The sequence below is a fragment of the Brassica rapa genome, chromosome A09 (assembly GCF_000309985.2).
Source record: "Brassica rapa cultivar Chiifu-401-42 chromosome A09, CAAS_Brap_v3.01, whole genome shotgun sequence".
Taxonomy (NCBI): domain Eukaryota; kingdom Viridiplantae; phylum Streptophyta; class Magnoliopsida; order Brassicales; family Brassicaceae; genus Brassica; species Brassica rapa.
The window spans coordinates 13908744-13936063 of record NC_024803.2 but is presented as its reverse complement, the minus strand read 5'-3'; the positions used below and the strand labels follow the sequence as shown (position 1 = coordinate 13936063).

At 34.1% G+C, this 27320-nt stretch overlaps 4 protein-coding genes across 6 annotated transcripts; 1 reads left to right on the top strand and 3 right to left on the bottom strand.

Moving 5' to 3' along the window:
- Positions 1-786: 786 nt before the first annotated feature.
- LOC103839654 lies at positions 787-7575 on the top strand. The gene has a single exon (XM_033281000.1). The coding sequence runs from the start codon at positions 1024-1026 to the stop codon at positions 1366-1368; it is 345 nt and encodes a 114-aa protein (XP_033136891.1). The 5' UTR covers positions 787-1023; the 3' UTR covers positions 1369-7575.
- A 1552-nt stretch (positions 7576-9127) lies between these two features.
- On the bottom strand, positions 9128-14613 carry LOC103839655 (protein ENHANCED DISEASE RESISTANCE 2-like). The gene is made up of 22 exons (XM_009116154.3): positions 14476-14613; positions 14247-14321; positions 13826-13879; positions 13682-13747; positions 13415-13518; positions 12863-12930; positions 12662-12778; positions 12409-12449; positions 12202-12302; positions 11794-11889; positions 11513-11577; positions 11350-11421; positions 11110-11265; positions 10767-10993; positions 10650-10689; positions 10412-10560; positions 10237-10338; positions 10098-10142; positions 9886-10026; positions 9713-9808; positions 9537-9638; positions 9128-9449 (listed from the first exon to the last, which is right to left on the bottom strand). Exons 1-22 carry the CDS (start codon positions 14611-14613, stop codon positions 9348-9350), a joined length of 2157 nt encoding a protein of 718 aa, XP_009114402.1. The 3' UTR covers positions 9128-9347.
- A 578-nt stretch (positions 14614-15191) lies between these two features.
- On the bottom strand, positions 15192-17536 carry LOC103839656 (MOB kinase activator-like 1A). Its single transcript, XM_009116155.2, has 7 exons — positions 17328-17536; positions 16862-16910; positions 16668-16776; positions 16447-16540; positions 15967-16100; positions 15698-15861; positions 15192-15512 (listed from the first exon to the last, which is right to left on the bottom strand). Exons 1-7 carry the CDS (start codon positions 17348-17350, stop codon positions 15438-15440), a joined length of 648 nt encoding a protein of 215 aa, XP_009114403.1. The 5' UTR covers positions 17351-17536; the 3' UTR covers positions 15192-15437.
- A 5442-nt stretch (positions 17537-22978) lies between these two features.
- LOC103839657 (cyclin-dependent kinase F-4) lies at positions 22979-26938 on the bottom strand. Of its 3 annotated transcripts, none has more exons than XM_009116157.3 (13): positions 26705-26938; positions 26273-26437; positions 25534-25961; positions 25367-25445; positions 25214-25282; positions 25046-25135; positions 24816-24954; positions 24595-24697; positions 24436-24488; positions 24278-24344; positions 24085-24193; positions 23545-23989; positions 22979-23465 (listed from the first exon to the last, which is right to left on the bottom strand). In XM_009116157.3, the coding sequence occupies exons 3-13, from the start codon at positions 25539-25541 to the stop codon at positions 23257-23259; spliced, it is 1371 nt and encodes a 456-aa protein (XP_009114405.1). In that variant the 5' UTR covers positions 25542-25961; positions 26273-26437; positions 26705-26938; the 3' UTR covers positions 22979-23256. The 3 variants fall into 3 exon arrangements, with proteins under 3 accessions (XP_009114405.1, XP_033136837.1, XP_018510416.1); XM_033280946.1 differs by having other exon boundaries at positions 24085-24163; XM_018654900.2 differs by lacking the exons at positions 25534-25961; positions 26273-26437; positions 26705-26938 and having other exon boundaries at positions 25367-25495.
- Between the last annotated feature and the right edge of the window lie 382 nt (positions 26939-27320).

Here is a 27320-nt window from a genome sequence, read left to right as displayed (position 1 = left end):
TAAGTGTTGGATAGAATTGGATTAACGTGTAAACACGTACATGCGTGAGCCATGAGCATGACCTTGAGATGGAAAACGCGTAATGCGTTTCCTGCGGACGCGCCGCGCGAGTTTCGTTTTATGGCTTCACACCGACTCGGCTTCTTTCCTAATCATTGTGATTTTGTTGTTGGAGATACTTAAATATTGTAGCTTTAATATTCATGAATAGTTAAATAAAAAAATTATTCTCATTAACTAATTAAGATTCTCAACTGAAAAATCCATAAAATGGCAAAACAGCTCCAAGGTTCGATAAGATTTAAACAACCACACCATTTTAAGAAGCCATGTTTAGACATTCAACATTATATTTAATTAATAACTATATAATCAAAATTAAATAAATTATACTATTTTCTCTTTTCTGTACTTTAAGAAATCTATTTAAAAGATTTTTAAGTTAATTTATATGAATCAGAGCATTCTCTTAAATGTAAATCGATGTACTAATATTTACTTATTTTACAAATAGGTGTAACTTAGCCTAGTTGTTCTTCTAAAATATAATAACACTCTGGAAATCATGAATAATTAGCCAATAACCCCAAAGTAATTAATTATTAGCCAATTAATTAGTTATACATGGCAATGAGGTGAGTGATGATGAAGCTTCATGAGGATGATGAAGCTTCCACGTATTTCACATTGAAAGATCGTATCGTGACGACGTCATCACAAGCCACACTAGATTTAACTACACCTACACGTATATATTCAAACACATGTATATAGATACACATTAATATACGTAGATCATTACGTGTAAGACATAAGATTCTCTTCTTTTGACAAACGTCTCAGTGACTCAGTCTATAAATTTCATTTAACCCATTGCGATATTCGCTTCTCCATCTTCATCGATAATCTCTCTAACTTCTTTCTCTCATCTTCTCGGGGAAATATACTCTATTTTCAGTTCTTTTGAATCTTTAAATATTTGATTACTTGTGTTAGGACACAAATTATCTTTGAAAAATTCCAATGTCGGAAGAATATGAAGAATCAGACATTATATTTTCCGAGCAAGCCACGATCCAAGAGTGTAACCAGAAAACTAGATTCTCTAACATCAGAAACGACGAGAAGGGCACAAGGCAGCGTGTGGCTGCGGAGAAAACATCTCCCATGAGTATTCCGGTGAATAATTTTGGGCGTACGGAATGGGAAACGACGGAGGAGGAGGAGGAGGATAAGACTCCTCCACATGTGATAGTCGAAAGAAGGTTGAAAGAGCAAATAGCGTTTTCCGTTTGTGCCCTTAAAGGAAGAGACCTGAATCGTCACCGCAACTCCGTTCTTAGGATGACCGGCTTCTTAGAGGCTTGATTTATTTAACCGGCCGGTTCAGTTTGTACTATTTTAATCAACTGACCGGTTTTTTCTTTTTTTTTTTTTCTTTTTCTTCGGGTGTGTGATTGGATGAATCCAAGACATATATTGCAATAGAATTGTTTTAATGTGAGTCCAGTTTTTTTTTAATTACTTTTGTCAAATTTCAATTTCGTTACTTCTTTTTTGAACATTGATTTGGTTACTTGAGAAGAGGAAAACTTACCAAATATAATGTTTTTATTAAATACATATATTAGATTTTAGGGCAGTGTTTTGAAACCCGATCCAGACCCGCAGTTGAACCGGTAAACCCGGTGACCCAGAAAAAATCCGGTTTAGGTTTTGTGAAAAATCCAATATTTAGAAACCCGCAAAAACTCGCAAAAACCCAATAAACCCGGAACCCGATACCGGTCGAACCATCGGTTGAACCAATAAATAACTTTAACATTTTTTTATTAGTTTTTAATTATGTTTTTAGATTATGTTTTATATTATAAATTTTCAGTTAAGAACTTAGGTGGTGATTAAAAAAAAAGTTAACTTTTCCTTTTTCAGTTTTATATTTGTGATTTTTAGATTTTGATGTAGATTTCACTATGCCACCTGAAAAAAATAAAATGAACGATGGTAGAGAGAACCAAAATTAGTTGATGTGATTTGGTGTTAGATTATTTTCGATATTGACAATTTATTACAATGATCTTTTACATTTGGTTTATTTTGTATTTGAAGTTTAATTTATTATTCACATTAGACATTTAAATATTTATAAATTTTATGTCTTTATTTTCTTAGATGTTATACATCTTACCTTGATAGAGAAAATTTGAAATAGTTTAAACTATTTTTGGATATTTTGTATGTTAAATGAAAATAAAAATATAAAAATTAAAGTTAAGTATTTTCTAAATGTTTTTAAACATAAAATATATACATATCTAAATTATTATTTTATGTTTTTAAAAAATATGTACAAAATATTAAACTTTAGTTTCTATATTTTTATTTACATAGCTGATATATTATTATATAATAAAATTAATTCATTTATTAACCCGCGGTTCATCCGCGGTTGATCCAGTGACCCAACAACCCAGTAAGTCGTCCGGTTCAGTATCCGGGTCGGGTTTAAAAACATTGTTTTTATTAAATACATATATTAGATTTTAGGGTGGTTTATTGGTTTATGCATTTCGTCTCTGGTCGCAATTATAGACATCATGCAACTTGCTTGCTAAGCTGAGATGGATGTACTTCTTAACATGAGCGCGTCAACTATATGAATTTTTTTTCTCTGTCAAACAAAAGTATATGATTTTTTTCTGTAAATTTCCTTACCAACAAAAGTAATTGAAGTAATTAGAATTTCTTAAGAAAATGTTTGACTTCGCTTCTACTGACCAATTGCATATGTTTTTTATATATAATTTGAATATCATGTGTGTGATAAGCTTCTACTGACCAATTGCATATGTTTTTTTTATATATAATTCGAATATCATGTGTGTGATGAACTTCATCGCTAGTGTTCCAAACCAGCCATTTTAAAAAAATTCGAGTTTGTAACGATTTGTATACTATTAGTAGTTATAAAAAAAAAAGTAATTTAGTCGTTGCAAAATATTGTGACATTTTTTCTATAATTAATATCTATGAGGAAGAAGAATAGTAGTTATCGTTCGGGTAATAGATATGATTAGTTCATATGTTACAAAAATATTAGTTCACATGTAAAATCAAAAGAAGGAATTACATTGTGAATAGATCACATAATTATTATCAATATTCAATACTATTATTTCGTGAACGATTAATAGGTTGTGTCACCCTCAGGAAATTTTTGAGACCAAAAACCATTATTATAAGTTTACTTCAAATATCAGTTTAAATTGTGAAATTCGTCAGTCGTCGAACTACTGATCACAGTGGTTATATAAATACTCACAAGTTAAATGAATTCATTATCTCTTATTGTGAATTTCGAGCCATATTATATGTTGAACGTTAAAGATTTGCACTTAATTGAAATTTCCTTTCATTAATTATTCATAGACCAAATTCTCTGGCGCCAATAATGTACACTAACTTAATAACAGACATTGAATCATCGTACAGACAGGACGGTTCATGGCCATGTGATTTCTGCCAGTTTTATCACAACTGTTCTTCTCGGGATTCTTACAATTATAAGTTCTGTTGAATATACAACTCCATATAGTACAACTTCTTCTTTTCTTTAGAGACAGATATTTTTTCCCGTCTGAAAACTTACGCATAATTAAACTAAAAGCTTACAACATTAGAAACTAGAAACTAAACACATAATGTTGGATGAAAATCTCCGAAAGCAAGACAAGGATGTCAATAACATACCACCCACAACAAAGACGAAAAGTCCAAACCTTCAACCACCAAAAAAGCCGGAGAATGCAAGAGATCACGGAATCTCTAAACAAACAAAAGACAACGAGAGAGCCTTTAACCTGAGATAAAGCTATTAAATCGCAAAACACTAAAGATCCCTTAGACCAAAAACTCGATAAAAACAAAATTGAGAATCAGCGCATAAAGCGGAAATATTATGCCATAGTTAAGGCAGTCAGACCAACTCTCATACGAGCTCTTGGCGGTTCATTCATCTGATCGTAGACTAGAGCTACTTTGGATACCGCTGTATTTCCAACCAGCCAACCCATATTACTGGTGTTTTCACTCCCCACCATAACAAAATGTTTCTGAAATTGGTTTAGGACAAATTTCAGTGCTTGACCTTAATTAGAGCATCAGATGACTATTTATATAGATGATCTCTTCAAGTCAAATTACAACTTTTACCCACAACAGAGGAACCGTCCCCACCAGGCAGGCGGCCACAGGTCATAACACCTGTCACCATCAGTCAATTCACATCAATTTAAGCAGGCGTTCCTCGAAGCGGAAGTTAGGCAACAAGAAAAAAGGCGAGTTGATCAAATGGTTTCATGTTTTTTCATCGATTGGTTATTCCTCTCTGTTCGTATCTCTTTTTCCAATTTCGGTCTCGATTAGTTTACAAGATTAAGTGGCCAGTTCGGTTCTTTCACAAACGAAGTTCAGAATCAACAAGGGTTTGTACAACGAAGGGAGTGTACAAATGATTTTTAAAACCATTTTCTTGTTTGTAACGAAGGAGAGATAAAATTGAGTTTTTCACGAAATTCGAGAAAAAAATAACTTTTTTCTTATAGAGGTGTTCCAAAAATGTCTACAATCTAGTAAATGTCAGGCTAGACTGATTTCAGACTTATGGGGGGGGGGATGGGATGCGAAGCAATAGGTCGAATTACTATATAAAGATAAAGAATAAGAGCTATTTATGTGGTCTCACTTTACCACCATCTGAAATGCGCGAAACATCGATTGAGAACCAGCTAGCTCTGGGTTCGAGTGGTATTTCAATCAGAGAGAGCCGGTTGTGTACCTCTGTCTCGAGGGACCAACATGGATTTGGATTTCGGAACTGAGGGATAGAGATCCACCAAACAGTTAAGAATAGCTTAAACAGAGGTTACGACGAGGGGTTCCAGTCTTGCGACCGTACTCCCTAGGCGGAGTGTTTAATGCTCAGTTTCCGGTCCCCAAACCGTTAAAAAGCAAAACCAGTGAACTACACTTGCTTCTGGATAGATGTGTGGGACAGAAGTATACCTGACAAAGCGGGAGGTGTAGCCGCGGGTGGGTCTTGCAGTCAAGCTCCTTTCTGCCTTTGCACTCGAGGGCCAATTTATATTCGGATCTATTTGAAGTTTTGAACGACGAAACTATTGGTCTTTTTAATTTCTTATGAGACAAATGTATTTAACCCAGTTTAAATTCAAACTTTATAACCTGACTACTCAATACTTAGACCTTATGCTACGAATATCCCTGGCATTTAGGTATTCGGTTCAGTTTTGGGTAGGAACCATTCAGTTCCGGGTATATCGGATAAATCATTTTTATACCCAATAGGTATTTATGAGATTTCGATTCGGTTTTTGTTTGGTTACGGGTACCCGTTTAATATATGAACAAATGAATAAATATATATATATATATATATGTGTGTGTGTGTGTGTGGTGTGTATATACAATATATATTAGTTAACATGTTAATCTAAGTGGTCTAGTGGTTACACATTTGCATATTCGTCAATACAACCAGAGTTCGAGGTACTAAGGTGTTATTTTCATAAGTATTTATTGCATTCTAATACAGAAGTACCATATATATATATATATATATCTATATATATATAATACTATAATATAAGAGAGTACATAAAAGCTAACGTGGTATTGTAGTAACAATATTTTCATTCTTTCTGTTCAATTTGGGTTCGAGTGGGGTTGATAACATTTTATCTTATATCAAAAAAGCTGAAACTTATTTTTTTGGATATTCAGGTATCCGTTCGGTTCTTGGTTCAGTTCCGTTCGGGTTCGGTTATTCGGATATAGAAATATAAGAAGCATTCGGATATTTGAGGGCTTCAATCTGGTTTCGGTTTTAGGTAATTCGGTTCAGCTCCGGTTCAATTTTTCGATCTGGTTTTTTTTGCCAAGGGATAGCTACGAAGAAAGAAAACTTATACTATTAAGCTACCTAGTCAGAAGATAAAACAGCATTAACTATTTGTTCCTTGTCACTGCAGTGGAACTTGGTTGTTACGCATGGAACCATCAAGGAAGTGCCATAGCCATAATAGACGTTCCTACTCGGTTGTGTGTTGTTGGCTCTGCTTTAGAATCAGAACTCTTGAGTGAAACTGTGAAAGCACTAGTAACTTACGCGAACCTCGAGTTGTGTTTCAATCAGAGTACCACACCAAACATATAAAGCAATATCATCACAACCTCACATGCTTCATTTGTTCTGTTCTATCCTAGTCCAGATCTTACAGTTCATGAAGAAATCTGAAAAATGGAGGTTTGAAGTGATATCTTTAGAAGCATCTAGTAGATATTAGAAAATATCTCTGATAATTAAAAAAGACTGCTTTGATATGACGAAGAAAGAATCTTCCCAAGCTTTTATCCCACATGAGTCCAATTTCATTGCCAATTTTGTAATCTTTTGCTTTAGCGATATTACTCCATCATGCCTTAAATATGTATTTCGTTTTCTTGATTAATTTTATTGTGTAATCATCAGCTTCATGACCTTCCTACAGAATATGAATTTTCACTTCAGCACCCTTTGATGATCCCAAATTCTGGACCGTAACATTCTCAATATCCGGCATCATAGAAAACCTTCAAAATTTTCTTTGATAGAATTAACGGACCACAATAGCGGAGATCACGGTTAAATTTTTGTAACGCCCCGAGGCTAATGGACCATCCACGCCTGTTCACTCGGTCTGTGGGCTCTATTTTTTCTAACGGACGGTGCGTTAATTTTCCAAGGTCTGAAAGACTTGTTTACTGACCCTGCAATCACCATACGACTTTTTCCCGTGCTTTGACCTCCTTCGTACAGTATCGCGAATCACTTCCCGATAGGTCATTCATTTTTCCACTACTCCACTTCAAGCATGTTTAATCCTGAAGTTCTAAACGGATGTGTGACGGAAAAGGTAAGTCAACTTTGGTGATATAAGTAGTCAAATCAATTCTCTTAAACCTTTCTATATATCACAACTGAGGATATTACAATTCATCCCTTCTCAAAGAACGCAATATTTTCGGTGCGCCCCACGACATGTTTCAAGACGCCTCTCGGATCAGAACCGAGATGGCTAACTAGCTCTGATATCACTTGTACTCCCTGATCGTCCACGGCTAATGGGCCACTCACGCCCGTTCTATCGCCCGTGGGCTCTATCCCATCTGACGAGCGATGCGTTAATTTTCCAAGGACCGAAAGACTTTTTTAACGATCATGCAATCACCACATGACTTTTTTTCGTGTTTTGGTCTCACTCACACGATATCGCGAATCACTTCCCGATAGGTCATGCATCCTTCCACTACTCCAGCTCAAACACGCTTAACCCTGAAGTTCTAAACAGATGTGTAACGGAAAAAGTAAGTCAATTTTGGTGACATAAGTAGCCAAATCAATTCTATTAAATATTTTCATATATCATAATTTGGGATGTTAGCTTGAGCCATATTCTTGGTAGTCATAAGGATATTTAAAAACAAAACTGAGAATGATGTTATAAAATATTGATCGAGAAGTAAAGTTCATTTACTTTTGTATATAGATTTCAATCAACTAAGCTTTTTTGGAGGTGGATTTAACCTCGAAAACTGATCCAAGATCCGGTTCAAAAAGTTGATCAAAGGCTCATCATCACAAAAAAAAGAAAAAAGATTGAATAGCCAATTTATGAAGCTGGTGGGTTCAACTGATGAAGTCATGTCGATGCACCTAAGCAGCTCGCTCATTCCGCTGATTAAGCCATTTTCAAGCTAGTCTATGTTAAAAAATGTGTTGTAATTATGTTTTTTTTTTTTGTAACACAAACTTCGGATGTTTAGGTGCATCGACATGACTTCATCAGTTGAACCCACCAGCTTCAACTGATGAAGTCATGTCGATGCACATAATCACAATCGTATAGCGGATGCATCTTGTTCCAATGTTTCAGAATTTATCAATTTTGTATAGTAAGTCATGTTCGTTTGTACATCTAGAAGACTCATCCAGATGGTCCATTTAGATGTTTTATCCATATGCTTCATCTGGGTTTCGGCGAAAAAATGCGTTTTCCAGTTTTGGCGAGAAAATGCATTTTCCGGTTTTTGCGGGAAAATTGTGTGTTTTTCGGTTTCGGCAAGAAAATGTTTTTTTTTTTGCGGTTTTGGCCCGAAAATACTTTTTGTGGGGGTTTGGCGGGAATATGGGTTTTTGGGTTTTGGCGGGAAAATGAATTATTTCAGTTTTGGCGGGAAAATTTGTGTTTTCCGGTTTTGGCCGAAAAGTGCGGCTTTACTGGTTTGACCGAAAAGTGTGTTTTTATAGAAATATACATTTTACGTTTTTTGTGAAAAAGCATATTTTGCGGTTTTGGCGGAAAAGTGTGTTTTTCAATTTTGCGGAAAAATGTATTTTCGGTTCTCGCGGAAAAATGTATTTGCAAAAAAAAAAGAATTTACGGTTTGAAAATAATATTTTGACTTTAAAAGGTCATTTTTTGTCATTTATTATTTTGGATTGAAGATGCACCATTAAGACTCACCTTCATTTGAGTAACAATTTGAGATGACTTTTTAAAAATTCAGCTGGGTGATCCATCTGAATGTAGCATTAAATGCACAAAACGAACATCGATTTGCATTTTCACCCAGATGTCTCATCTGGGTGAGCAAACGAACATCACCTAAAACAAACGACAAATTAAGAATATGGTAGTTTAAAAAATTTCTTACTATAGTTTCTATTAAAACAAACTCAAACTATTCTATCAAAGTTTTGTATGACTAAAACAAACGACAAATCAATCACATACAAAATCATCATGGTCATCATCAATAATCATATATAGTACTAATGACACTTCTTTTTATATAAAGTTTTGAGGGAAACGTTTGAGACGAGGAAGCCTCCATGTCTTAACAATTCTACTCTTTGATATTGAAAAGTTGGGCTCATCATATATGTATTCGACAAAAGAAGAGAGGATGATAACTACTATATACTTATGCTATAAAACAGCATTAACTAGTTGTTCCTCGTCGCTGCAGTGGAACTTGCTTGAAGAATGAGGTTTGAACTTTGAAGTGATATCTTTTGAATGTCGCCTATTTTATATAAAGTAAATTAATTAATCGCTTTTACTTTCCTGTTCTCTCTCACTATAGTGTAACATCAAAAGATAAGAGAGAAACATGAAGGAAAAGAATAGACGGTAGTGTAGTGTGTATATAAGAAGAGACAAGACCAAACATGAGGTTGATATAAAGGTTTTTAAGGCAGGACATAGTGAGAGAGACCTTAAAGACTAATCTGAATCCAACTTGGGAACTGTAGCAGACGATAGCTCTATATGGGAAACCCTCACTGCCCCGATAAGTCTCTCCGGCAATTCTTCTGGTGTATTCGCCTACGAAACGCAATCTCAGTATCATTCGTAAGATCTCAAGAGAAGAAGAAGCAACCCTAAGGATGGAGTTTTGTTAGATTGAGTTACCTGTACAAGGAAAGCCATCTCCACAACCAAAGATGTGATAACACCAATGACAAGACCAAGAACACCATTTGCGACGGTGGATGAGCCGATATCTACATCTATCTGCATGAGAATGAAAACATTTCTTTTGAGTAACTTTCTGATTCTTTTTAAAAGCTAACACAATGTGGACTCACTTCCAAGTATGTCGGACCGCGGATGTAGTTGCAATCAACTGCTTTCCCGAGAAGACATGGGGTGCTTCCTACGCTTTGCCTTACTATCCATGAACCCTGCATCATTGAGGGGTTATTTTATGTGAATCAATTTGTTTTAGGACGAAAGAGAGATAAATCAGAGGGAGAGATACCTTGGGGACTAAAGGTATAAGCTTGAGCCTACTATTGCGAAACTCGTCATCACCATCAACAAACCGTTGGAAGAGGGACCCAGGTACGAGTTCTTTTGTCACGAAATAAAATACCATACTGTAGTGTGTTGATCCAGGGACCTACAAAAATAAGAAAGAACCTTTAGTTTTGTAGTTTGTACATTACGTTGTAGTTCACGGGAAAAACTTACTTGAACATTTACTACCAATGAGAAAAGACCCTTCTCTGCAGCAACCTGAATAAATTTATCAAGCCATAAATGATAGCACAGGAAAAGGGATATTAATATCTCCCTTAAGTAGGAACTTAAGCAAGATTGTATCTCTTACTTGTGCTGCACAGCCCTTGCGTCTAGCCACATGATCAATTCGTGTAGTGTCTTTAAACCAATCGACGGCGACAAGATCCATTAGATGCTTCCCAGCAGGCGTCTTCAGTGAAATGTTTAAGAGTGATCAGAAATTGAATGAGGTACAATGTCCATTAGGTGAAAAATTTACTAACCTTTCTTTTGTCTTCACAGAAACTCTGGCCACGGATTTTGAAATTGTTTCCATCCGAAATCCTCCAGCAGTTACGCCCATTTTCATTATCATCGTGTCGTAGATTACCCGAGAAGCAAGACAGATCAATGTCGAGAGCAGGTTCCTCTTCTGAGGTTTCAAATGACACGAGCAAATTCATAGCAATTAGATACATTTTCACTGGTAGAACATATCAATTAATGAACTATCAGTTTCACCTGTTTTCTTGGCGACAGTCTCTGGCTTACTCGTGTCAGGCTGAAATATTAAAAATGTTAAGGTAGTCTTAACTCGATAGAATATATGGTTCAAAAGAGAATGCTTGATAGGCCAACCTCTTGTTCTGATTCAGCTATCTGAAACTCGTCATCGTCATCCGAGTCTTCATCCATTAGCACAGAGTTTCTCCCGGCCCCATTTGTCTGATCAATAGAATGCGAAGACTTATGCTGAGGCTTTCCACCTTTACTCAAGGCTAAGGAAGAAGGTGCCATGTTAACCATAACAGGTATCCTGATCGGATGACTTCTTTCATCCGTCTGCAAGAACCACTCGCGCAAACCTGTGATGAACATGAGCCCATGACTTAGGAATGGCAGATGCAAGTGCGGTTTAAAGAAGAGCAGAAGTCATTTTCCACATGGATCTCCGTGAAAATGAGAGCGCAAAGGAACGTACCAGAGACACTGTTGAGCATTTGAAGAAGACAATGTTGTTGAAATGCTGGAAGATAACCAGCACCCCAACCTTTAAGATCAATTTGTATTAGATGTTGCACTTGTGTCCTGGGCCTTCCATTCCGGGGCTTTAGTGGGGCAATGTTAAATCCTCCACCTAAACAAGATTGTAATACATAATACTGTACATCAGAAGATTGGTGGTAATGGAGTCAGCAATAAAGATAAATACTAAACTTACTCTCAAGATGAGCCCGAACAAATCCAGGTTGTGGACCACAATTTGCATGCTCCCTAGAACGAAACAATACCACTTCACAGAAAGAGCAAGATAAATAATTAAAACTAGATGTATAATAGAGGCTGTCCAGTTTTTGCACAAGTAAAAGGGGTAGGGGAGATACCATAACTTCCATCGTCATTACGACGCCAGTAACGTACATAGCAGAGGTCACGAGGCCACACAACCCTGCAGCCATTTTTGATAGTATGAGTTAAATAAAACAGAGTTCCTGGAGAGAAGTAGGTAAGCATTATAGTGGCCTTGTAAATCCTTTCCACTGTTTTTTTCAGAAGCATGGACTAAGGTAAACAAAATAAAAGAAAATCTCCATAAATCCTAGAGCCCCCAAGATAACTGGTCTATTTCATATGACAGTAGATTATGTTTCGGGTATAATATTACATTGGAAACCAGTCGAGCAGTAGTCTGTGATAGAGTATTGCTGTGTGACCATCCACCTCTTCCACTAATCTCCCATTGTGAAAACTGCAGTCCCACCTGCCAGACCATATGAAAAGATGGAAACTGAGAGCTTCAGATCACAGATCAGAACCCACTAAAATATACTTTATCTTATATATTATTGATAGAGAGCTTTGGGCCAGACATTACGTAGGGTGTGGAAACAGAAAAAATAAAGACCCAACATTGGCGATTTAATTCTGTTTTACTGCAACAAATTATCTTAGAAACTTTTCCAGACAACAAAGCGTCTAACTATAAGAAACTGAATAAAAAAAGGACAGCCATATAAATGATCTCTTTTAACCTGAATATGAATGAGAATAAAGAAAACGGAGAAACACCTACTCATATCGAGTGCCATCCATGCTCATCACAAGCTTGAATATTTCCTCACATGTGGCCTCCACTACACCAACAGCCTTCATTGCTCTGCTGCAGCTTCTTGGCTGCATGTTTAGCATTGCAAATGATGATTTTTGATTGAATAAACTTACTATGTAATCAAGACGAAATAATGCCATAAGTATAAAAAGCTATTAAGCGCGTCCATACAAGATAGTCAACTTCAAGTAGCTCTTCAAAAATCCGAAGCCCTGCCAAATGTATAAGAGAGAAGATTAGGCCCAAATTCAACCTTTATCATTGACTGATATTTGATCTATAGATTGTATAGCAGTGGAAATTTATTCTGAAGCAGATACCAGGCACAAATTTTACAGGTCTTAGGAGGGATACAGATCCAAAAGACAACTGTAATGCCTTGCAGAAATGATGATACTTTCAGAAACCATGCATAACCACTAACCATTTTGGCACTGAAGGAGACGCCAGTGTTTTCTTGAAAATGCTTGGTTGCTGGAATTATGGTTAGACAACTCGGAACCCAACTCCTTAGTCCAGTCAAATATAGATTCCGGAGGGCCTGCACGTTTGTTTGAGGTAATTAGATTTCATTCACGATCGCTGCTGAGAATAATAGTCCATGTAGAAAAGAATTAGGAAAAACCATTTCCAATAGTTGTCCTCCTTAATAAATCAGGTCGAGAGTCATCTTCATCCTCCAGCGCACTGAACCTGAAGAAAATTGCAAATAATATTTCCGCATAAATATAAGTATACAAATGTCATCATAAGAAAACAGTGCCAAACATCAACAGAATAATATATCAAACGAAACTGGTCACTATCCACACATAATGCACTAGATTAGCATCTTCTGGCATTTGTCACATTCTTAGAAAGATGCAGAGCTAAAATAAAAGAATTGAAAAGGCATCTAATATTAAGAATGATGATTAGCTTACCATTAGTATTTAACAGGGATTAATGATCCATTTTTAAAGCTTATTTCATTATCATTATCCGTAAACCAGAACTTCCTTTTCCATAATAAAGACCACAATCCTCAAGACATGTCAGATTTACTCTCTGTGAAGGAATAGGAGAAAGTTGTACTCCAAGATGATAACTTATGAAGCAACCCAAGCAAGTGAGTTGTCGGCAGATAAAATTTAACATTCCAGCAGAAATAAAGAATAATGTTAAACTAAGCACTCACGGGCTTTCATGGTCAGAAGATGAAGCAGTCCTTTCAACATCCATTCCAGGCTTATACTCAAAAGAAACATATTGCTGACCACTAGGAACTAGGGAGTCTTGATGCTGCAACATCACAAAACACACAAAGGTATTGTTAGATAAGCACCAATCTACAGATTTAGGATAAACAACACAGGCAGATACAGAGGTTTCCCTATGGTACAAAGACAGAAACTTAAAGATATGGCAGAAAAGTTTTCGATTTCACGAGACAGAAATGACAGACCTGATCAATGACATACTCGATTTTTTCCTTCCACATTAAAGCTTCCTGGATGTTGAATGCCGCCATCTAGCAAGAAGATACACCCCCATGAACTAACAAGATTAAACTAATGTTATCTATTGTCAGAAAGAAAAGATAAGATACCGTAATTCTGTGGCTCTTCTCTTTCTTGTTATAAACAGACAACACGTAAACCATCTGCGAAAACAGAATCGAAGAAGATAAGAAATTGCAGTGACATTACAGTCAAGGATAAATAAACTTGGCACGAGGAAACATATCAACTAATTCTCAAGAGTTAGTACATTTCCCAATTAAATACACTGTTCATTTGTCCAGAAATATTTAGAACTCAGCCATCAAAAACCATCAGTATGGTGATGTAAATTTCACAAAATCAGAAGAGCAAGTAGAGTCCAAAGCCTAAATAAATAAGATTAAAAAAAGGTTGGCACAAACATCAAGCAGAGAAATTTGACTAAGCAAAACCACATTCTACAGTAAATGACGCATAAGCACTAAAACTAGTTGCCACTAAAAAAAAAAAAAAAGGAAGAAGACTGACGTGACCATGATGAGTCTTCAAGCCTCGATCCTCAACTCTACAGTTGCCATCGATCACCATGGTCTTGATAGGAAGCTACGTCAACAAGTAAAAAGATCATCCATTAGAGAATTAAGTCTCTAGCTCCTCAACAACCATCACATTCTCGATTTCGGCAAATCAGCATCCACAGAGATCTACACGCAATTGTGATCAAAAGATAATATATATGGGTGGGGGGATGGTTCACCTGATTATCCTGTGGCTTCTTCTTGTAATACGCGAGAAGACGAGGCTCCAACACGAAGTACCTCATATGAATGTACGATCGTCCGATCTTCCTCCTTCCGTATCTCACCATCCATCCCTCGTACACAATCTTTGACATTTTTCTACCTTCTCACGCCCAAAGACGAAGATATTTAAGGGACCACAGAAATCGGAATCTTAGATCCAAATCGGAAAAGTGTATTCCCGCGTGAGATCAAAGACGTGATTCGATCATCGGCTAAGGAATCTGGTGGTTTGATTCTCTCTTTCTTTTTCTGAAGATTTATGATGAGAGTGTTCGCAAAAGGTTTGAAATTTCTGTATAATCACGAAATTTTCAAAATGATAACGAAAAATTCAACTTTTATCAGAGAAAAAAAAAAAAGCTCGAAAGCTAAATAGAGAAAATTAAAAATAAAGTCGAAGAGAGACGCAGTGAATGAATGTGTCCTGAAAAAAAGTGAAATTTTAATTAAGAGAAAATAATAAGTATAAAGTGAATAAATCTGAAACTGTACAATTCATTTAAGGATTTTTAATTTCATTTAATTGACTACTCATGCCAGCTTTTGCACCCTTTTTCACGTTCCATTAACAGGCGTAAGTCCAGTGTAAGGCTAATAATGATGGTTGAAGAGTGTTGTTTGATTCGAGATGCTTAACGGTAAATATAAATCATCATTTTTAAAAAGAGTGTAAAAATCAATAAAATAATGTAAAGTTCCTTTTTCTTTCACATGAAAACACATGAATAAAGGGTCGGTAGTCGAGGACTCGACTTCGGATTTCTTACATAGTAAATGTTTAAATTTTACAGAGAAATTAGGAAGAAAGAAAAAAAACTTGAAACAAACTCGGATAGATTTATAATTAAAAACCATATTACCATTACCATTTATAATTTATTTCTTTTGATTTTAAAATCTGAAATTGGCGTTTTGCTCAGTAAGGTGAAATGATAGATTCTATGAGCTCTTGTAGAGGCGCCAGTTCTTTCTTGTCAATCAGTCCAAACTCCTGCCAATACCAACACATGAAATGGCCCCAAAGTTAAGGAGACAATTTAAACAATCTACAGAATATTATAAAGCTTTCAATACTTTTTTATGTTCGTAGAAAATTGTATTTCAGTGCAATATTTGTATAAAACATTTCCTAATTATTCACACCCTTAAAAATTAGAAAGAGGAGAAGAAACTCACATGAGTAAAGAGGATAAAGTGTTTGAAGCAAGTGTTGAGATGAGCTTCTTCTTTAAGGCTAACGATTTTCTGGAAATGAGAATGGTATATGTGGGCATACACACGGAACAGTCGTTTAAATATTGTCTTCACCACATCCTTGAAGTTCTGAGGAAATGGTGCCCCTGCAAAGTTCACACAATAAAATCAACATTATTAGGATATATATGTAGTAGTCAATATTCTCTTTTAGAGCTCATGGACAATAATTATTATTTATTATTAATTACCAAGCCTTTGAGGAAATAAAGTCTCATCGTCGAGTTGGGTCTCGATCCAATCCATCAAATACTCGACATACTTCGGAGCAGAAACCTCTATTGGCTTCTTGATCTGGACACCATCTGCCCATCTATACTCATACCTGCACAATTGTTTTGTTACTTGTCAAAAGAAGGAATCCATAGCAAGAGGAATGATGAAGCAAATAGGTTCATAGTTGGAAACGTTCATTGTATTAATAGATAAACTGTCATCTCGATTGTGAAGTCAGAACGAAACAGAAACGGTGAAATTAACATTTAGCTTTTCCTTGCATGATAACAAATGAATATGCATTATCACTCACTAAACCCAAATTATATTAATCACCGTGAGGTAAACAATATAAGCGGTTTGAAGAGGTTAATGAGTTTGCTGGATGAACCTCAGAAGAATAGATTCAATTTTTTTGAAAAAAGAGAAAAAAAAGCGAGAAGAGAGAAGCATACTTGGGGCCAGCAGTCATAGTAGGACAGTTATCAGGAGTGCAGAACTCGGTAAGGGTACCATATAGCAAGTTCACCTGGTTAAAGAAATCCACAGCTGAAACGAAACACGCAACAACAAAAAAAATAAGAAGGTAAATTATCAACAAAATTATTTAAAGAATATAAAAGCAATGATCAGCACAAAAAAAAAGCAATGGTAAAAAAGCATGAGAGAGACTGACTGTTGACAGCAAGCCATTCGTTGGCATCCTCTCCAGGAGGAAGTCGAACAGCTTCTCTCAAGTTGCCACTTCCTAAAGTCGCATCTATATGCTGTCGAAGCTGTGCACCCTATATATATACATATCACACAAACCTTAAGTGTTCGTTCATTCATTCATCTAATGACAACAAAAAAGATATCAACAACAAGCACCTTGCTTCCAGAAGGTGCGCTCTTCTTAGGACGGAACGTCTTCTGATTTCTATGAATAATTAAAAAAAAACGAATCAGTAAGCAAAGGCTGTGATTTAATCAAGAAAAATGTTCATTGTAAGATCTGGCCAAATAACAAATTAATCATCAATTTCATACAAAAACTTAAAATCAAATTATTGTATGCCAAACAATAAGAAACGAATCAGCAAACCACAGGAACTTTAGATCATATATTCTGATTCGATATTTTATTCTGATTGAAATGATTCGATCATGAAATTAAAAAAAATCACAACATGAATTGGTGATCCTGCACAATACAAAATGTACCAGGATCACAAAAGAAACAAGATCAACACTAGCTTTTCATATCATATTATTCAAAACAGATCTGAGATTGCAAACTATATCGCCTTATATCGTAATTGAATACAAAATTGACGCATAGAAAGAAGAATCTAACCTTCCCAATCCAAACAGACTCATGGCGATAAAGCGATCGAGAGAGAGAGAGAGAGAGGGAGAGTTTCTTCTTTTCTTTTTTTTTTTCCTCAGGTGAAAACGAGAAAAGAGTCTGGGAGAAAGAAGAAGACGGGAAAAGTGAGGGAGGGGTGAGTATTTATATAAAGATGACGAAATGTTCTCTCTCTCTCTTCTTATTAGCTGTCATATTTTTATAAGACCCCTTAACTTTCTGAATAGTTTAGATTTGTACCCTCTATTTTTTACTGAAATGGATCACTTCTTAGCTGGCAAAAACTGAAGTGACTACACAATGATTGGGAAAATTGGAATCTGCTTACAATTCATTAAATCTTTATCAGTATTTCTTTCTTTTTAAAACTAAATTTTGTCAATTCTTATATATTTACTTCCATTTTAGTTGATCTATAAATCAATGGATCATGTGGAGAGATATCTATATTATTATTTGAGAAGTGATTTTGCTTATTTGTTACATTATCCATGATTTTAGGCTTGAGTCATTAGTTTTAATAAATAATTTTAATTAAACTATAATTAAAATATAATTCATTATTTATTTGATTACAAATCTATATTATAAAATTATCTCAAAACAATAAATGCAAAACGTATTTGAAAAAAAGAAAAGATAATTTCATGTATTTATTTTTTGTTTATCTATGTATTTCTTTCTTATTCACTAATTTTTATAATTAGTAGTATATATATACGTATAATAATTAGAGAATTTACTTATTTGTCACATTATCTATGATTTTAGGACTGAGTCATTAGTTTTAATAAATAATTTTAATTAAACGATAATTAAAATATAAATCATTATTTATCTGATTACAAACTACTATTATAAAATTATCTCAAAACAATAAATGGAAAACGTTTTTGAAAAAAAAAGAAGATAATTTCATATAATTATTTTGTGTTTATCTACATCTTTCTTACTTTCTTATTCACTAAATTTTATAATTAGTAGTATATATATACATATAACAATTAGATTTATGATTTCACTAAAATATATAAAATAGGTTTATAAAAAATATCAAAAATTGATTTATATTTGTTTGTAAGCGTAATATGTCATGGAATATTTTTTCTAAATTATAAAATTTATTTTACTATTAAAATACTAAAAGAAGTATATAAGTAATAACAATAATTTTATTTATATTTGTTTGCAATTCGTGATTTTTCTAAATATTTTTTATTGGGAATGAATTATCTTTTAGAAATATTAGCTTTTAAAAATATTATCATTTTGTTTAAATTACAATTTATTTAAAAGACTATTATGTAAAAAAAATGTGATTCTATTTTTTTATAGAAAAAATTATTTTTACATTATTTATTTTAGTTATAATTATTAAAGTTTGAAAGTTAAAATACCATTTTGAAAATAAAAAAAAAATGTTTTTTATACTAAAAAATACTATTTTAATATCTATATTAGATGAAAATAGCATGTCTCTATTTTAATGAAAAATAGAGATTGACTATAGCATATTTTTCCCTCTATTATAGCATTTAGAATTGAATATAAGAATAGATAACAAAGGTTCTTATTTTATCCATAATATATTTAATGTTTTATTTGTTAACTTGTTTGAGTGTGTATTCAGTTATTATGGAGGTATTTCACAATTTTTTTGCTTTTGATTTATTATGAGATTTTGTAGGTTTTGGTAATTTTAATAATTTCGCTTAATAACATCACTTTGTATTAGCAGTTATATATATAGATATTGACATTGTTATCGAAAATAATATTTTTAAATTAATAAAAGATAATAATTAACAAATTAAAAGATTCATAAAAATATTATAAATTTAATGTTTGACTTCACAATTTTGATCTTTAAATTTAATAGCACATTTATCAATAAAAAAATTATGCCTGCATATGGGGGCAAAATACCTAGTCCCCCCATATATTTAAAGAAAATTCACTTAGTGATTTCTGGTGATGTGTCGCTCATAGGAGAAGTTTCAAAAAACTGTTATAATTTGATTGGTCGATTGTTTTTAATTTTAATTTATTTAATTTAGATCTACAAATTTAAGGTAAGTCTAAAATCATTTAACATCACGTGCCATATAATCTAAAGAATATTACAAATAACAATTTATGGAAACTAATTCTCTAAATTATAGAAAAATTAATAATGTTTTATTTATTACTTTCAATATTAAAAACTATAAAATATAATGAACGAAATTTATATTAGAATAATTTTAATAGTTTTATACTCTACTTGATAAATTGTATTCGAATATAGTTATATAATAACTATTTTAAATATAACAAAATCCAAACATGTTTATTAATATTATTTTTAAATTATTTATCGTTGTTTAAAGAATAAATTTATCAGAATTTAAATTTATTAAAATATATAAATTATTTATAAAAATATAAACCTACTACATATTGATTGAGAAGTCATGTAAGTGATTTTTTTATTACGTGTCGATCATAAATGAACTCTTCAAATTGTTATAATTTGATTGGTCGATGATTTGAGGATTTTATTTATATAATTATAACTAAAAGAAATATAATTCAATTACCACTTTCCAAATAATCTACATAATTTTAGAAATAATATTTATGGTAACTAATTGTTGAAACTATGAAGAGTAATAATGTGATCAATTTTATATATTTATAAATTACATAAAATAAGAAAACAAAAGTGTTTATTTGAATTGATATAATGATTTTATATACATATAGAAAGCCTTATATTTTTATATAAAGTATCATAATAACTATTAATGTCTAATAAATTTCATGCATGCTTTATAAATCATTTATTAAATTATAAATAAATTTATAAAATTATTTATATTGGCTTATCATATGTTTTAAATTATAATAAGATGTTATGTACGTTCTTTGGGAAGGTGAGCTATATTATCATTTTTTTTTCAGCTCTTTTTCTATTGCACATGTCGTTTTCTGATTTGACATGTGCAAGTTGCAAAGTAACTTATGAATAGTTTAAATGTAAGTTACCTTATTTATTTTAAACATTTTTTGTCCAAATTATTATCACATTTATTGAAATTTTAAATGCTAATTTACCTTAATGTTTCTAAATTCTTAATTCGTTTGTAATGACTTACCTCCTCTTAAAATTTTCTTCTTAAACACACAAATTATTTTGGGACGTTGCAAGTATACATATACACAATAACTGCCTCTTGATACTGAAGTTACTTTGTTCCCTTTCATCCATGTCAAATATTGAGTACGAGCTTTTCTCCATGACTGATGCTTTTTCGCAAAGACGGTGGTATTAAGATGTAAAATCCGTTACCTTTAAAACTATACACTATTTATTCTATATTTTGAATTTTGTTATGTCCGCACAGAGTGCGGGCTGGTCACCCAGTATGATTATTAAACTACTTTCATTTTTTCCTTTGTATTATGGATCCAATGCTTCAATGTGGAGATCCCTAAAACAAGGCGCTCTTTATTGTGAATAATAATATTGTCCGTATTAAATTTAAATTGCATGCTGGCTTTTCATACTACATTTTCATTTATTTCATCTTTGAAGATTCCACAAATCATTTCATTGCGGCCCTAAAATTAAGACAGCGATCTGCTCACTCGGTCTGCACATTTGTACCGCATATGCTACTCTTTGTGTTTATTTTTTAGCTTTAGGACATTGTACATCTCGTTTGGTTTTACCCGGATTAACTGAAGTATGTAACTATCCCCTGGCTGTGGCCTTGCCTCTGAAGTTCTCAGTCTCAGATTTTAAATACACACAATTAGCTCAGCACTCAAGAATCATCACAAATACGAGGAATCGACAAGGAAAAAAAAAAGAGAAAGATAATATTAGCATGGTATGAAGTTTATACTATATACTATAAACTATAAACCTGTAGTGTAACAATAACACTTGATGGTCGTTATTTCAAGACTATAAAGTAAACAATAGACATAAAAGAAGCCCATAACAAAATGCTTAAAACTTTTCATGTCTCATTAGCGCAAGAGCCTATGTAACTTCATTTGAGCTATCTGTCTCCGAGACTCTGAATAAATAAATATTCGTACTTTATGTAACTCAAATGTTTACCATAAACTGTTTGTTTTAAACAGGACTGTTATTTGACAAAGAAAAACAATCAAAGCAAAGGTCTTGTTCACCCAGACAAGAACAGAAGACCATGCCTACCTGGGATTTTACTGCAGAAACTATCTTACAACAGCAAACAGAAGAAAGAAAGCAAGTAAGATAATGTTTCAAAGCTGGTCGTTATTCAACACGCAACAAGTTCAGACACAAAGAAAAAGAACGTAAATCATTACAGGCAATGAACCGGATGCTTAGTGCAGAGTTCAGTAGATCTTGTTGCTCCCTCTACTTTTCTGATCTTCAACCTTGTGGTGATACAGAAACTTCAGGGTGCTCTTTAACTTGGAGGTTAACAACAAGAATGTTGGATTCTTTATGGACTACATCAGAAACTGCTTGAATCCGTCAGAGATTCTGTCAGGATTTGGTGATAGAAATCAAACAATATCGCATAGCTTAAAAATAAATATCACTTTTAGGGAGTTATGAAAGTTGATAGGAATATGGACTATAGAAATCATCTAAATTTTTAATATGTTAAAAAAATTTCTAAACAAACTAAAATATTGTTTAATTTCCGCTCTTTTTTCTACTGAGTCACTTCATTCTTTGATTTTCTACAAATTTACAAAAGTTTTATTTTAAAAGAGTGGCTGGTAAGAGTAAACCACTTGTGTGAAACACATATTGTTAAAACTGTTTATTTACGAGTTTTAAATTTTTTTTTATCAATCAAAAGAAATTGACAAATTTATTTACTCATTAATAGTTAGAAATTTAATCAGCATTATTATCTTATGTTTTGATACAAATTCTTTTAGTCTGTTACATTCACAATTTTCAATAAAAACTAATCAAATATGTGTTAATAAAATAAATTTAACATGAGTGTAATCTCAAAAATTAAAATCATAGCCATTTAAGCAAACTACATGATGAATTTTCTTAAATCGTTAATCTGATTAACAGATAAAATTATAGATTTTAAATAACAGATAACATTTTAAATGATCTTCAGAAAATTATATAGAGCAAAAATATTTAGAAAAAACAATAATTATAGTATAGAAAATAGTAAAGAATCTAAAGAGATTTGTCTATAAGTTACTTGAAATTTTTTGATAAAATTTATAAAGAAGATTAACAATAAAAAGTTTGAAAATAACATAAATGAATGGTAGAAAATAATGGATATGAATTTATCAATATGATAATATAATATCTAAAGATGTTAAATAACAAACTAAAAATAATAAAATTTTACAAACTTGTATTGTTTAAGAAAGAAATCTCGAGATACAAGAAATATGTTATTTTATAGATGTACGATTTTATTGTTAACAGTTAGGAACTTCCAAAACTATTTTTTTTTTTTTGGTCAAAGGGAACTTCCAAAACTATTATCAAATTATGTAATAGTTGTGCTGAGGGGGTCCAACAGGGAGAACAGAACCAACCACTCATTCTGTCAACCATCGCTGAAGTAAAATGCAGAATAAATCGACCGAACTCTTTTCTAGGACAGGAGTTATTATAACAAAAAGATGTACACATAATAGAAAGATTGGTCCAAAAGTCGAGAGCTTCATTGTGAAAATGAAACGAAAACTCCATACAACAACACTGAAATTCAAAACGTCAAGAACATAAAGAACAGAACGACGAAAGATCCATAGATAAACAAGAGAGTTTTGGAAGAAGAAACACAAATAAAAGGCAATCAACAGTCTTCAAACTTTCGACTTGGACTCTCGGGTAGTAGTAGATGACGGTGAGTGTGGGGTCATAGGAAAGACCCTTGGACCATTAACCAGCAATTCTCCTAGAGTAGGGATTGGGAGGCTGTGTAGGTCTGAGAAACATGTCACCACTATCCCCCACCCACCCTGCCTTCATCGCCGGTTGTTGTGTCTGCCTTTGACTCCATCTTCCACCTCCCACCGCCGCAGCATTTGCCACTTTATTTGCATTCTCTGATGGCCCACGAGGAAAGACCCACTTCTTGTTCATTGATGCTGCAGATGTGCATACATTTTATTAATAATCAAAACTATACGACCAGGGAAAAGAAAAAGAATATGTGACTTCACTTACGAGGACTCTTCCTTCCAGGTGGTGGTATATACTTAGCATCTCTGACATTATAACTTCCCACAGGTTTGCTGTTCCATGACGTCTCCTGGTTAATCTTATTAGACATCTCCTGCTTCCTCTGGGTCTGACAAGCACCGTAAGGAAGAGCATTCGCCTTTGGAGTAGCATAACTGTTGAACGCCTTATTATTATTAGCATTACTGGTCAAAGTCGCTGGCAACCTCTTGAAGGATTGCTGCTGATGCTCGAGAGACCCTCTCTGTCCAACAGACGGTTTGGCACGGAGAGATGGTGGAACATAGTAGCAACTCTGGAAGAACGGATGCTGCAAAGCCTCTGCAGCAGTCGGCCTATCACAGGGATCCCATGAGCAGAGACGCTCAACAAGGTTAACGGCCTCTGCACTAGCATATGGCATCAAGCTTGAGAGGTGTACACCCGGAAGCTGCACGAAAACAAACGAATTATTACTAGTAACCAAAGATACAAAGTCCGTGACACTACTTTCACCAGAAACGTTGAAGATTGACAAAACGTTACCAGAGGGAATTGGTAATTGATGACGCTAGCAAGATTAAGCCCCTCCAACCATGTCTCTTCAGTTGGGCTACCTATCACACTGCAGATTTTGTAGATCTCATCTGCCTCACTGCACACATTAAAAGATAAATTTAGCTTAGCATCACATCCGCAACACTACTTTAATCAATTTTATAAACCATTTGACAAATACCTAGCTCCAGGAAAGAGAGGACGAAGAGACAACAGCTCAGCCAGAATAGCGCCCATTGCCCACATATCTAAAACAGTCAACATTACACCATTGTTAAGAAATGGACCAACACCATATTGAAAGACACTTCTTTTTATTGGAACTTTGAGAACACTAACCAACTTTTGACGTGTACACATATGACTGTAGTAGTACTTCAGGGGCCCTGTACCTGTTAGAAATTTAGACACATTAGCCATATGTACAGGTAGCATCTCACTATAAATAAATGATTTTCTTAAGAGCTCCTTTCAACAGATCAGGGAAGTGAACCTTACCAGCGTGTCGAGACATACTCTGTATAAGGTGGACTCGAATCAATCTCCCGGGCCAGGCCAAGATCAGCAATCTTAATGACATCTTTAGAGACTAATAAATTTTCTGCAGCATGAAAAAAATGCATATGATCATTGACAAAATATTTAACTATGACTGCGTTAGAAAACCCTGGAAACTGAAAGAAAAAAACACCCATTGGCAACTCAAGGCTATCAATTACCTGGCTTAAGATCACGGTGGAAGTATCCACGCTGATGCATGTAAGAAAGGCCTTGAAAGACTTGAAAGCACCAATATCGTATATCAGATTCCGCAAAAAGCTTGGGACGATCCTTCATAAGCTGGTAAAGATTGCACTCCTGGTCGAGTAAGAAAAGAAAGAATATTTAGGACAATGGAGAAGAAAAAGCTGTGGCATCAAGATCCAATCAAAAGTAGCAAGAAGTATACCATGTACTCGAACACAAAGTATAGGATATCATTCTCCCGGATTATTTCCTTCAGCTTCACAATGTTTGGATGATTCATTCTGCTAAGTGACTAATATGAGAAAAAAGAGGAATCAGTAGATATACAAGAAAAATATACTGATAACTTTCAGTAAAGAAGATACGGTACCTTCACTTCCCTCAGATTAATACATTCTTCCCAAGAGAAATACTTCTTCTTCATTTTTTTAATTGCAACCTGTCCATCGAAAACTTCAGTACCCTAAAAAACAAGTACAAATACTAATAGTACAGAAGCACCTCTCGGAAAAAAACAACTTACAACTTCACCCGTCTGTTTATTGACAGCTCGCCAAACATTCCCAAAAGTTCCATCACCAACTTCTTTGATTAAATTATACCTGCAGTTTGCATACGGCATCAAAAAAGTAAACATGAATTATATAAACCAAGGGGTCTGAAGCCAAAGATAAGAGAAATCAAACCTACCTTTCCATCCCCACTACAGTAAAGTAAAGTATCTCCTTAAATTTTTGTATGTAACTTCTGTTTCCAGTTGTTCGTATGGTAGCAAACTCAAAGTTTCTCCCGCTAGGTAGGCTCGCCGTTATTTACTTTGAAAATCAATCGGTTGACCAGCAAGGCAAAAGAAAGACACCAAGAGAAGAAGGCAGAACATATTGAGGACTGGAAGACGCAATGAACCAACAGGAAGGAACGTTCAGAGACTCTAGGAAAAGACTATCAAAGCTACGACATGCCAAAACTTGAAAAGAAGCTTGTAGATCCTTCGTTAGTCAGCTCCCATAAGAACCAGACATGGAATAGTGGACTAACACAGTTTTTTTACTGAAAGGACCAAGTTTAGATGAGGCTTCAGGACTATGCGAAGAAGCGATAACTTGCAGACATGAGCCCTGTAAAATACAAAGACGCCACACAAACAATCAGGTTTCAAAGAATATGATGTAAAAAGAACATTCAGGAAAGAATAAGATCTCTCTAAAGTCTAAACTCTATTATTCCTTTTTGAGATTTCCTAAATTCTAGATATCAGTATTTCCTTTTCTCAAAATTTCCATATTTCTGTTTTCATACTCCCAAAAATCTTTCTAAACCTCATATTTCCTTATTATCATAATCAAAGTTAGAGCTAGGTGTCCTCAAATATATCACCATGTATTAGAAAGTTGCATCAGTAAGATGCAGAGAAGAAGGTGGTAGGTACCACTAAGTGCAGTTGACGAAAGAGCCACCAAGGAAACCAGAGAGCGCAAGAAACCGCAAATCGAGTGCTTCTTGCAACGAAGAAACCCGAAACTTGTAGCAGCCTGAGCAGATGTAATCTTGTTCCATATCTCAAAAGGCACTTGAAATGAAAGCTTAATATAACCTGTTCATTCACACAAAACATCACTAATTTAAATCAATATCACAAGAATCCTAAGAAACCCTAATTGCAATCCCAATTCATCTGATTATGATCCAAAACACGAAAACGAGTCGGATACGTCAAATTCGACTGCGTAAGATCTCCGAAACGCGACTCCGATCAAACAACAACCCCAAATCAATCGGTGAAGCACAAACGCGAAAGGGAACATCATTAACGAAGGAAACAAAATCGCAATCGGTGAAAATCGGAGAGATCTGTGATTACCTCAAGAGCCAAAAGGCATAACCTCCGTCTCCGACGACGGGAAAAAAACGTTATCGCCTACGCAAACTTACGACTCCACCGCTCTCTCTCTCTCTCCTTGCCGCGTATTTTTGTGAGGTTCTCGTGATAACTATTAAAAATGAAAAGACCTAACCTCCTTTATAATATCTCACCTAAAAAGGAATATATAATTATTGAGCAATATTATGGTCGTGGTTGTCCAAGAAAAAAAAAGCAATATTATGGTCGTGTATGTGGGTGGTAGCTATAATCGTCTGCAACCAAACGTACGGTAATACTCTACCTCTTGACCGTTGATGATTATTGAAGACGTCTTCGCCAATCTGAACCGTATATTATGGAGTTTTGATGGCCGCCTCTCCCAGTTTTCCTTTTATTCTCTCCTCTCCGTTCCAAGTTGTAACAGATGGATGATAGATACTTCCCTTGACTTTTCTTACTTTGTTTTATTATTTTCTTTTTCTACAATTCAAATATTTTCCTTCATTTTATTTGAGAAAAAGACTATGATAGCACCAAACCAAAACCAAATTTTTGTTCCCAAAGTAGCATTCAAGGCTCAAAGTCACAAAAATAGGTTTCATTAAAGAGGTAA

Bases quoted from the DNA above. Each gene is read 5' to 3' on its own strand.
- LOC103839655 (XM_009116154.3), bottom strand. From the start codon at position 14,613: ATGTCAAAGATTGTGTACGAGGGATGGATGGTGAGATACGGAAGGAGG. The intron at 11,422-11,512 runs GTATCTCCCCTA...CTTTCTGTGAAG, and splicing joins TAATGACGATGGAAGTTATG to TGGTATTGTTTCGTTCTAGG. The intron at 10,690-10,766 runs GTTGGCCTATCA...TTAATATTTCAG, and splicing joins TAGCTGAATCAGAACAAGAG to CCTGACACGAGTAAGCCAGA.
- LOC103839657 (XM_018654900.2), bottom strand. From the start codon at position 25,480: ATGTTTACTTTTTTGATGCCGTATGCAAACTGCAGGTATAATTTAATC. The intron at 25,283-25,366 runs GTAAGTTGTTTT...TTCGATGGACAG, and splicing joins ATAAACAGACGGGTGAAGTT to GTTGCAATTAAAAAAATGAA. The intron at 24,489-24,594 runs GTAAGGTTCACT...AATTTCTAACAG, and splicing joins GAGTATGTCTCGACACGCTG to GTACAGGGCCCCTGAAGTAC.
- LOC103839654 (XM_033281000.1), top strand. From the start codon at position 1,024: ATGTCGGAAGAATATGAAGAATCAGACATTATATTTTCCGAGCAAGCC.
- LOC103839656 (XM_009116155.2), bottom strand. From the start codon at position 17,350: ATGAGTCTGTTTGGATTGGGAAG. The intron at 16,777-16,861 runs GTGCTTGTTGTT...GTATATATATAG, and splicing joins GCGCACCTTCTGGAAGCAAG to GGTGCACAGCTTCGACAGCA. The intron at 15,513-15,697 runs GTGAGTTTCTTC...TGGTATTGGCAG, and splicing joins ACTTTATCCTCTTTACTCAT to GAGTTTGGACTGATTGACAA.